The sequence below is a fragment of the Marmota marmota genome, unplaced genomic scaffold (genome assembly GCF_001458135.2).
Source record: "Marmota marmota marmota unplaced genomic scaffold, marMar, whole genome shotgun sequence".
Classification (NCBI taxonomy): Eukaryota; Metazoa; Chordata; class Mammalia; order Rodentia; family Sciuridae; genus Marmota; species Marmota marmota.
In genome coordinates this window covers 1,589,310-1,600,760 of record NW_026000172.1, presented here as the reverse complement: position 1 = coordinate 1,600,760, position 11,451 = coordinate 1,589,310, and the positions used below count along the sequence as shown (strand labels likewise).

Sequence of the window (11,451 nt, the reverse complement as noted above, 5' to 3'; positions counted from 1 at the left end):
CGCTCCCACCTCTCTCTGCGGAGACCGCGGCGCCGCCTGGGCCCGCCCGACGCCGGAGCCGCTGCGCTCCGCCGCGCCCGGGCGGCCACGGGGCCTGGGCCCTGCCCGGGGCGGCTGCTCCCGGCGGCCCGGCCTCCTGGGACCGAGCTGTCGCGGGCCCTCCGCGGGAACGGCCCGGCTCTGCGCCGCGCGGCCGCCCTGGGCCGGGTCTCCGAGCGCCGGGCTCCGGCCTCTGAACTACGAGGCCGCGCGAGGCTCGGCCTCCTCCGCAGCCCGGGCGCGGCCGCCGCCGGACCCCGTCCCCGCAGCCCGCTCGTGAGCGGGAGCAGGCGCCGAGCAAGATGTGGCTGAAGCTTTTCTTCCTGCTGCTCTACTTCCTGGTCCTGTTCGTCTTGGCCCGGTTTTTTGAAGCCATTGTGTGGTACGAGACAGGCATCTTCGCCACCCAGCTGGTGGACCCGGTGGCGCTGAGCTTCAGGAAGCTCAAGACCATCCTGGAGTGCCGCGGGCTGGGCTATTCGGGGCTGCCGGAGAAGAAGGATGTCCGCGAGCTGGTGGAGAAGTCAGGCGAGTGCCGGGGTCCCCTCACCTGGGCAGCCACCGCACCTCCAGTACCTGGTCCCTCCTCATCCACCTGGGAAGGGACACCCGCACCTCCATTACCTGGTCACCCCTCCTCCACCTGGACAAGGGCATCCGCACCTCCAGTACCTGGTCACCCCTCCTCCACCTGGGAAGGGGCGACCGCACCTCCAGTATCTGGTCACTCTCCTCCACCTGGGAAGGGACGCCCGCACCTCCAGTACCTGGTCATCCCTCATCCACCTGGGAAGGGGCGTCCCGCACCTCTGGTACCTAGTTATCTCTCTCCTCCTGGGAAAGGGCGTCCTGTTCCTCCTGTACCGAGTTACTCCTCCTCTACCTGGGAGGAGGTGGCCTCTCCCCACTGTACCTGGCACAGCGACAGCTGGGAGAGCTGCCCAGCATTCTACAATAATATATGCGAATCCTAGTTTTGAGAAGGGCTGAAATTATTTGTTAGGTGTGCTGGTATGTCTTTTTGAGGTAATTATAAAATGACAGTTTAAAACTAGCTTTTTCTAGCATTGTTTGTTAATTGAGTGATTTTTCTCAAAATTTGAAAATGTCAGTTAAAAGCATTATCAGTTGAAATTCACAAAAATATAGGAAAAGAAAAAAAATCCAAAGTCTGCAAATGTTTGTCACTTTAGCAATAACAAGCTACCTGGAGGGGAAGACATCACTAAATTATAAATATCAAAGAGGCATTTAATCCTAAGATTTCAACATAGGTTTGAACATTGCTAAAGTGGATACTATAGAGTCCTGGCTTTTCATACTTGGAATTCAGTAAAAATGAGATGAAGTTTCTGTGTGAAACCTACTTTGTCTGTCTTGAGGTTATTTATATTTCTCTCTGGATTAAAAACTGTTTGTTGAATATCAACTTTTCATTGAGTGTCACAGGCACCCTTGCCTCTTAGTGGATTGAGGAATGGACTTGAAATAGTGCTAAGAGAATATTTAACACCTTAAAGAATGTGTTTCCAGTAACTATTGGTTTGGGGTAGGGTTGGGTGAGAAATATGATTAATTTATTTCACTGCTGGATAAAATATATTTTGCTGAGGCACACTCCTGAGAGGAATGTGGTCAGAGAGGGGTCAGGAGTCTTGGAACTGTGGCTCTCCCTGGTTGTTTCAAGCCATCTGTCAGCAGTGTCTTTTACAGACCACTTTCCCCTGGGTTAGTACTTGTATAGCCACATAGTGTGACAACCAAGACACAAACTGCAGAGCAGCCTACTGCGTGCATACCTGTAGCTTACGGTCAGGAAACTCACTTCTCTGCACTGGGACACAGGAAGGAAACCCTTTCTGCAATGGCGATACTGTTTTCTTTAGAGAAAATATGCAGTGGGGTATTATTCCTGTCCCTTGTTTGCTGGCTGGTTTCTGGTAACTTATTTCTACTACAAGGAGGAAATGGAGTCTGATGAATATAGTGTCTTGATGTGGAAATGAGAAGTGCCTTATCTGTGAAAGCTGAATCAGTTTTCATAGTAAAATAATTTGATCACACATTTTTTTCTTTTGACATTTATGGTTTCAGGCCTTCCTTTGGGCCTGAAACTCTTGTCACATTGAGTATACAAGGTATCCACATATAATTTATATGTATATAAAGAATATATACAACCCACAAAAATACAACAGATCGCACATTTTTAAAAAACATTTATTTATGGGGCTGGGGCTTGGCTCAGTGGTAGAGCGCTTGTCTAGCATGCATGAGGCACTGGGTTCAATCCTCAGCACCACATAAAATAAACAAATAAAGGCATTCTGTCCACCTACAACTACAAAAAAAAAGTTTTTAAAAAATATTTATTTAGTTTTAGGTGGACACAATATCTTTTTTTTTTAATTTTTTGTTGTTGTTGTTGGACACAATATCTTCATTTATTTATTTTTATGTGGTGCTGAGTATCGAACCCAGGACCTCGCATGTGCTAGGTGAGCGCTCTACCGCTGAGTCACAACCCTAGCCCCTCAGATCACACATTTTTTCAGCAAAAATTTCTTGGGTATAGTAACTTAACTATCAAACTTAAGTAGTTGTTTTGAATGATTTTGCTGCTATACTTACTGCTTAATATTTAAGGCAAATGTTAAAGTAATGTGGCAAAAGTATTTTTCTTTCCTTTTCATTTGATGATACAAACTCTAAATTTACATTTTAAATTAGTGTATGAGTGTGGAGTTTGTTCTAAGAGATAAAGTTTTAACCTCCGAGTCATGGTTTATAACCGTGCTGTTATTTTAAGCAGGGCTGATGGCAAATTCTCTGAAGCCTTTTCTCACTCTGTTAAGTCAGAGCATGTAAACCATATTTTTTGAAAATTATATGAAATCTAGACATGTGGACCTCATACTTTATTGGGATGGCATTTTGGAGTGGTACAAATTCAGTTATTTATGAATAAATTAGTGATGACTCCACTAGAATACAGTCCAGACTCTTCTTTCTCCCCCAGTCCTAAGGATGGAACCCAGGGCCTCAAGCTTGGTAGGCAAGCACTCTACTACTGAACTATACCCCCAAGCTTTTTTTTTTTTTTTTTTTATCTTGAGACAGTCTCACCAAGTTGTTGAGGCTGGCCTTGAGTTGTAATCCTCCTGCCTTGGGCTCCTGAGTTGCTAGGATTATGGTTGTGCACCATCTTGCCTGATAAATTCTCTATTCTCTGAGAGGTGGATTTGTGTCTGTTTCATTCACTTTGATCTATAGTAAGGTCTTAGGTGTTTATTGACTATATGGCTCTTAAAGGGGTGTATTCAGGTTCTGTTGTTCTTTCTGTAGAGTACAATACTAGTACAATACATGGTTCTTCACTGTATACAGTGGAATTGACCATTGAGTCAGGACGTGGGACTGAGGAATCTCACCATTGTTGTTCTTTTCTTTAGGCGACTTGATGGAGGGTGAGCTCTATTCTGCTCTCAAGGAAGAGGAGGCCTCTGAATCCGTTTCCAGTACCAATTTCAGTGGTGAGATGCACTTCTACGAGCTGGTGGAAGACACAAAGGATGGCATCTGGCTGGTTCAGGTATCACAGATGGTGACAAATCCCTATGACTCAAGGACTTTATTAAAGGGGAATTATTCTAGCAAAATGGCTCATGCAGCCAGTGAAGCTTCTGTTTCCTTGTGTCATGTCTTAGGCAGAGCTCAGTTCTCCTAAGGAGGCTACAGTGTCCACTTAAAGAGATTTTTCTGAACAAGAAAATGAAAATTGAAGAATAGAAAAGGGAAAGTTGGGAAGGGGGTTGACTTTTTGTCAGAATCAGCAGGAGAAACCCCATTTTAGTTGTCATATCTTCCTTGGGGTGATAAACATGTGCATGTGTTCCTTTTATTTAGTGATAGGCAGTGTTTCTCGCAAGTTTTATTATTGTAGTTTGGAGTTCACCAATCCAAACACTGTTTGTGTCTAAGGGAGAGGGTCCTGATGTGAGAGCAAAGGGGCCTTCCGGGGGGACAAGCTGGCATGTGTCTGCAGGGAGGTGCGGAGGGCTATGGGCAGTGCTTTTGTTCTGCTGAGGACAGGAGGTTCTGGTGTTTAACTGCAGTCTTGACCATGTCCAAATCGGGAGGTTTAATTAGCATATTTGAATTCCAGAGCTCAAAGGCTTTAAAAATCATTTCTTATGCTTCCCAAAGTACAGCATATGGTAACTGAGTAGGCAACATTATCATTATTATATTTTAATGTAAATGGGAATTACCTAGGTTATATTGAATGTGCAATTTCATGAATATTGCTTAAGATAAAGCTAAAGTCACAAATTTTTAAGACGTGGGCTCACTTAAAGTAACATGTCGAGTAAATAAAGAGCGTGAACATGGCTAAAATGTGAAAGGTGTGAATGGCAGAGACCTGGAAGCCACCTCAGCCAAACCTGCTCCGAGGCTCAGTGGCTTGCCCTGGGCGGTGGGGCCGTCCATCAGAGCGCTGACCCAGGACCCATCCCGGGTCCTAGTCTCCCGTCACTGGTCCTGTCACCTCACTGGGGTGGTACAGTTTGATTTGGGGGGGGGGGTATTAAAATAGCTTCTTCATGTTCTGAGGTAAAGACTGCAGAAGATGGCTTGGGGGAGAGGGAGAGAACCAGAGTTGAGGGGACTTCATTGCGGACCTGGTCCCGTCACCGACTTTCAATATGTGAGCAGGTAGATTTTCCAGTGCTCCTGGCTTCGCATGGTACACATCTGAGAAAGATGTAGTAACCCTGTGTCCCCTGTGCTGCGGGCCAGGGCTCGTGCTTTCTTCTGAGGGTTGCGCTGGATATCTGCAGCCTTTCCTTCACAGTAACCTTGCTGTTGCATTTGACCTTTTACCCTACAGACAGTCTAATGTTCAGCAGAGGGTGAACCTGAGAGGGATGGGTGCAGTCCATTATCCTTTCAAATTCTAGTTTATTTTTGAGTTCATTAATTGGAATTGAAAAATAATCTGTAGCTTCTTTAAAGCTTTATAAGTAGTTGTTATTCCATTTCTTTTCCTGGTATTCATTTCTGATAGTCGGTCAAAGAAAATGTGCTGGTTTTGATGATCTTAGCTTTATTACTGAGCGTGAGTTGAGTCCCACATCTCTGTGTTCATGGTGTGAAAGGTCTAAATGCTTGTCCTCACATTGACTGGTCCCATGAAAACCAATGGTGAAGATGCTGAGCACCTTGGAAACTTGGAAGAGCCACATCAAAAGCGCAGACATTGTTTTGGTGCAGCAAACGCGGCCAATAGCCAACACACGCATCCTGACTCACTAGTAGGCCTTATGTTCTCCTTTATAAATAATGGCCAGTGACCAAGTGGGGTGGCACACACCTGTAATCCCAGATCTCTGGGAGCAGAGGCAGGAGGATCACAAATTCAAAACCAGCCTGGGCAGCTTCATAAGACTGTTCTCAACAAACAAAGCAAATGATCTGCTGTTTGTTTTTTTTTTTTTAAGAGAGAGAGAGAGAATTTTTTAATATTTATTTTTTAGTTTTTGGTGGACACAACATTTCACTTTTTATTTTTATGTGGTGCTGAGGATCGAACCCAGCGCCCTGCGCATGCCAGGCAAGTGCGCTACTGCTTGAGCCACATCCCCAGCCCCAATCTGCTATTTTTTGATGTCCTGTTAAAGATATCCATGGATAGACTCCCTTAGTATGTGACAAAATTATTCATTCAGTTTATCCATTAGATACAGGTATGCCAGGCCCAGGTGCCAGGAGCACGTGCCAGGCCAAGTCCTTGCTATCAGGTGGCTCACAGTCCAGGCCCACGGGGAGACGCTGATGCCAGATGAAGGAATACTCCATAGGACATCTGTTAGTGGAAAGTGCTGCGAAGAGCAGGGAGCAGGCTAAGGAGATAGAATGGCAAAGAACTGTTGCACAAGGGGACACTTAAAGGAAGTGAGGAACACATAATGATCGTGAGTGTTAGCATCAAAGGTCCATTGACAACTAAGAAAAGATACCTATGTAAAAAAAATACCTCCTAAGAAGAGTGGAAGGTGTTTGTGTGGTCGTCTGTCTGTGGGAGAGAGGCAGTGGATATGGCTTGATCTTCCCAGGGATGCTCACGGTCGCACGCTTGGCCACTGCTGGGCGTGCGTTCCTTGGGACCTGTCAGATGGCAGGCTTGGTCTAGAACAGGTCTGCAGGACAGCTGAGAAGAGTGACAGTGCACCCTTGGTGGCGGGAGCTGGCCAGAAGCTCATGAGCACAGACCCCTTGGGCTCAGCTCTCCAGTTGCTTTTGTTTTATTTTTTAAAAACACTCTATATAAAATTGAAAATATGTGCTAAAAGCAGAAGAGAAATATCCTCTCAGTCCCTTGTCATTCTTTGAGCTCAGATCATGCTAATCCAGCTTCTTAGAAAGGATAACTTTCAAGAATTTAGTTTTTAACTGAATTTTAGTTAAGATTCTTTTATATTTATTCTTTTTTGGGGGGGCAGGTAAGTAGGGATTGAACCCAGGGGCACTCGGCTACTGAGCCACATCCCCAGCCCTATCTTGTATGTTTAGAGAAGGGTCTCACTGAGTTGCTTAGCACCTCGCTTTTGCTGAGGCTTGCTTTGAAGTCATGATCCTTCTGCCTGAGTCTCCCCAGCTGCTGGGATTACAGGTGTGCCCTATCATGCCAGGCTATGTTTATTCTTAAAGAAACTAATTTGTTTTTTAATTTTTTGAAGTCTATAAGTAGTATTTTCATAATTAAAGATGCATTTGTTTGGGACTGGGGCTGTAGCTCAGTGGTAGAGTGCTTGCCTCACAGGTGTGGACCCTGGGTTTTATCTTCAGCACCACATAAAAATAAATAATAAAAGATATTGTGCCCATATACAACTAAAAATATTTTTTTAAATGTATTTGTTTTGGCCAGATCAGTCCTCTTGGAAAATGTCAAAACTTTCCTTGTCTCACTTATATTCTTCACAATGTGAAGTGAACACAATTAATTTTGGTTTTCAAGGTAGCAAAATACATGTGACTTGTTTCAATAGTACCTGTGTATTCCACAAGGAAGCAGGTCCTCCTCATTTTTTTCTAATACCTCTTTCTAACATTTTGAGTTTTCCTGCTTTATTCCTAACCTAAGCTCATATCTTTGATTAGCTGTTTATTTTCCAGTTTTGTGGATTCTTTGATTCTGCTACCACAGTCTTCTTGGCATCACAAATAAAAGATGACAATCACTTTCTTTTGAGGAGACCTAGTCAGAGAGGTAGATGGCAGGACGGGTAGGTGTCTGAAGTGGAGAAGTTGGCATGGTTGGTGGGGTTTGTGGATTTGTCCTCTCACATTCTAGTCCTCTGTTTGATTCTTGTCATAGTAAACAAAGGACATACTTGTTCCCTGCTGGCTGTGTTACATGACAGGGGGTTTAAAGTCACTGGGGTTGAGCAGCAGTGAAAAGCACTGTGTGACTCCAAGTGCTGGGACACTTTGGTCAATATTTAATGTAGTTCCTGTTTAGCCAGAACTGTAAGTGATTGGTTCTAAACCTGTTTTGTGCAGGGAACGTGTAACTCCCTCATTCCCCAGTGCATCCTGGGAGCAATGTGCGTGCAAGCCACTTCATCCTTGCACTGGTGCTTAGTCTTAAAGCCAGATCGTGAGGACACTGACAAGCACAATTAAAACGCCACTGAAATCTTGTCTTTGCCAGTCAATTTTAACGATTTTATATAGTTTTTGTACATATACTTAGGTTAGTCCATAATTTTTTAAAACATTTATTTTTCAGTTGTAGGTGAACATAGTACCCTTATTTTATTTTTTTCAGTGCTGAGGATTGAACCCAGGTCAAGAAGGTTGGCGTGTCTTTGCAGAGCCAGGTGTTCCTTATGCTGTCTGTCCAAAAAACATCCCAGGCCACAGGCTGCTGGCAAAGGGACTTGGTTACAACGGAGATCAAGAAGTTGGAGTCTCCTGGAGACTGTGAAGTCAGGAGGAGGAAAACCAGTCTAAAACTGCAGAAAGCCCAAATAGTTTTGGGCCTGACGTAGATCTGCATTGTGTGCCCTGTGGGTGGGGCAGACATCTGCTGCAAGGGGCATCTCAGGAGACTGTGCCCTGAGAGGGGCTGGCACTGCCTCCCTTGCAGCCTGTGTGCCAGCCCTGCTTCTGGCCTGGGGTGAAGCCGTACTCTTGCCCAGTTCTTCTCTAGTCTCTGAAAAGACTCCCCACGGGCAACCCAGCCTCCTTCCCAAGGTCCCAGTGTGGATGCCACTCAGAACCTGGTGCAGTTTCAGGACAGGGACTGTATGTCAGGGGCTCCTACTGGTGCCACACAGTTGTGGTAGGTCTAAGGGTGTTTAGATCTGTGGTGTGACTCAGCCAGATAAGTTATTTTGTGAAAACAGTAATATTTTAAAATTTTTTATATGTGTATTTACTCATTTATTTTGGTCCTGGGGATTGAACCCAGTAGTGCTCTACCACTGAGCTACATCCCAGTCCTTTTTTTTTTTTTTTAAATATTTTTTTAGTTGTCGATGGATACAATATCTTTATCTTATTTTTTAATTTTTATGCAGTGTTGAGGATCAAACCCAGGGCTTCACACATGCAAGGCAGGTGCTCTACCACTGAGCCACAACCCCAGCCCAACCCAGCCCTTTACAAAGTAAAGCTGCCCATGCCAGCCTTGACTGTGGCACCCTGCTGCCTCAGCCTTCCGAGTGACTGGGATTGCAGGGCCGCCACCCCAGCAGCCATGAGGTTGTTAGAGTGGCCATCTCACTCAGCGCCCCCAGAGGGAGTCTGTGCTCAGCCAGCAGATGTGTGACATGAGGGTGGGGAGCGGACGTGGGCTCCAATGCGCTGCAGAGGGCTGTGGGGTGCTGCGGTGCCGCGCTGGTGGTCGCCTTAGTGCCGCGCTCAGTCTGGGATCCCAAACTCCTCAAAAGCAGGTGGTAGAACAGATGCTGAGTAAAGGAGGCCCTGCGCTGAGCCCAGCGAAGCCACAGCTCTTCCCTGGCTTCTGCTGTCTGCTGGAGCAGCCCTCTTGTTCTTTCTCCCCCTCCCGACACTGAGCTCTGACCCCAAGGTACCTGTGTGGAAAGTAGGCATTTCACCGAAAGGTGCCCAGCACCTAGGGCTATGCTGTACTGGCAGAAGCACCCTCTCAACTCCTCAAAGCCTTGTCCTAATAAACACAGACCCAAAATGTCTGGATTGTTTGCTGCCTTGATCAAGAAATAGGAAATGTCTGAAAAGAAAAGTTTAAAAAATTAAATAAAATTTTAAAAAGCAGGGAGTATGGTGATGTTAAGGCATAGAGACTTCTCAGTGTCCTGAGGAATCAGAAAAATAAGTTCAAGATTTTCATGGTTATGTGACCAAAGGAAGAGTTACCATATGAACTCTTGAGTGGTAGCAAAAAAAGGAAACAAAGGCTGCCTTGCGCAGTCTCCTGGGACTCCAGTAGACCTGTAAGGTGCACTTGGGCCAAGGAAGGGGCAAAAGCTTAGGCCCTGGGGGTACTGTAGCCCTTGTGAACCTGCTCCAAAAGAAGTTTTGCCCAGGACATGGTTTAGGTGTGAGGTGCCCTCGAAAGCTCATGTGTGCGACAATGCAAGAAGTTTCATAGTGAGATGATCAGTTACGAGAGCCTTAACTTGATTAGTGCATTGACTGCATTAGCCAGGTGTTACTATAGGCAGGGAGGGTGTGGCCTGGGGAGGGGGTCACTGGGGTGCACCTTTGGGGTATATGTTTTGTTCTTGGGAAGAGAAGCCCCCCACTTCCTGGTGTGCCACACACTTCTGCCATGAAGTTCTGCCTCACCTCAGGCCCTAAAAAAATGGAGCCAGCCTCTATGGACTGAGTCTCTGACACCCAAATAAACTTTTCTTCCTCTAAAATTATCCTTATTGGGTCTTTTAGTCACAGTAGCAAAATAGCTGTGATTGAAACAACTTACTAAGTACGTGTCTTTGAGTTGCCCTCTTCCTGGTTACCTGCGGAAGTGTTCTGGTACTTGAATAAGAGCTCATGTGTTCACTGCAGTCATAGCCTGAGACTGCACCTGTGAGCACCACCCCAGGTGTCTCTCAGTGCGAGGATGCTAGTGTCTGGACAGTGCCATGCTGGCACACAGGTGGACCTCAAGTCCCTCACCCTGCTGGTGCCGTTTCTCTGCTCCTGCAGCCGACTGGCACTGGTCAGACTTCCCAGCTGAGAGGCCACAGTGAAGCAGATGCCCGCCTCTTGCCCGCCAGGGACAGGAGTGCCATCATTCCCTGAACCCACTGGACTCTATTTCCTGGAGGCCTCCTGTCCTCTGGAGGAACCCCAAAGCATGATGCTGTCACTTTGAGTTGAACAGTGTCTGCAGTGTGCTACTGAGGACAGTGACCTTGGCCTGAACACCCTCGAGTCAGTTATTTCATGATGACTGTAGATGTTTTTGGCTTTCCTTTAAATTCTGTTTATTTCTATGTTTTTGATTTAGCATCTTTTTCTTTTCACTGGTATATTCATTAAGATTTTTCTGTCATTCAAGGCAGGAAGGTGAGGGAATGAAGGGAGGAGAACTAACTACTGACATCCATAAACAAGAGCAGTTGTTAGGTATTATGAAAGACCATTTAGAATTTCTTTTTTTTTTTTTTTTTTAAGTCTGTTTCTTCTCTCAGTCATAATTGTGTGTGCAGGCATTTTGCAGATTTGAAGTCAGAGTTCAGGAATGTAAAATTAACTGAAGTTGTTCTTTTTATTTGTTGGATCTTTATGGTTGCTATTGAGAGATCATAGAAGTTGCAGTATTGACTTGGGCAGAGCATAGGGTGATGAGAAGCAGATGTCCCACTCTGGATCCACAGTGATGCTCTGAAAAAGTGAAATTTGAACTTGTTGAACTCTCGTGTGATAATTGCCAGTTGGCTGTATTTGGTTTAACTTTCTTTTCAGAGCAAAGAGAAAGAGGCCGCCTCCTTCCTGTGTAACTTTATTCTAGAGGAGAGACGCGGGTAGAGAGTGTGACCAGCTGTTTCATAGGGGTTGACTCCTCCATCTGACTGATAGAATGTGGGAGTGTGGTGTACCGCGTTCCGTGTTTTGAGACTTTTCTGGTTGGTGGGTAGTGCCTTCAGTGAGAATTACAATGATAATATGACCATATGGTGCACTAAACAAGAACAAGGAACACAATATCTCTTTCAAAAACGTAGAAACATACTGTAGATATCAATGGTTTGATCTATTTTAAATAATTAAAGTCTTATTTTTTCTTTTTTGGGAATAGGTCATAGCAAATGACAGAAGTCCTTTGGTCGGTAAAATCCACTGGGAGAAAATGGTGAAAAAGGTGTCGCGATTTGGAATACGCACAGGCACTTTTAACTGCTCCAGTGACCC

At 45.4% G+C, this 11,451-nt stretch overlaps 1 protein-coding gene across 3 annotated transcripts in view; it reads left to right on the top strand.

Moving 5' to 3' along the window:
• The first annotated feature begins 6 nt into the window (after positions 1 to 6).
• The window catches only part of Rnf103 (ring finger protein 103), a 20,400-nt gene continuing 8,955 nt past the window's right edge, over positions 7 to 11,451 (top strand). For 2 of the 3 annotated variants that reach the window (XM_015506340.2, XM_015506344.2), the window contains exons 1-3: positions 7 to 567; positions 3,492 to 3,631; positions 11,339 to 11,451. In XM_015506340.2, coding sequence (XP_015361826.1) covers positions 342 to 567; positions 3,492 to 3,631; positions 11,339 to 11,451 — 479 coding nt within the window. In that variant the 5' untranslated portion in view covers positions 7 to 341. Of the gene's footprint in view, positions 568 to 3,491; positions 3,632 to 11,338 lie in introns of those variants that run through there. The other variant, XM_015506341.2, reaches the window with a different exon arrangement.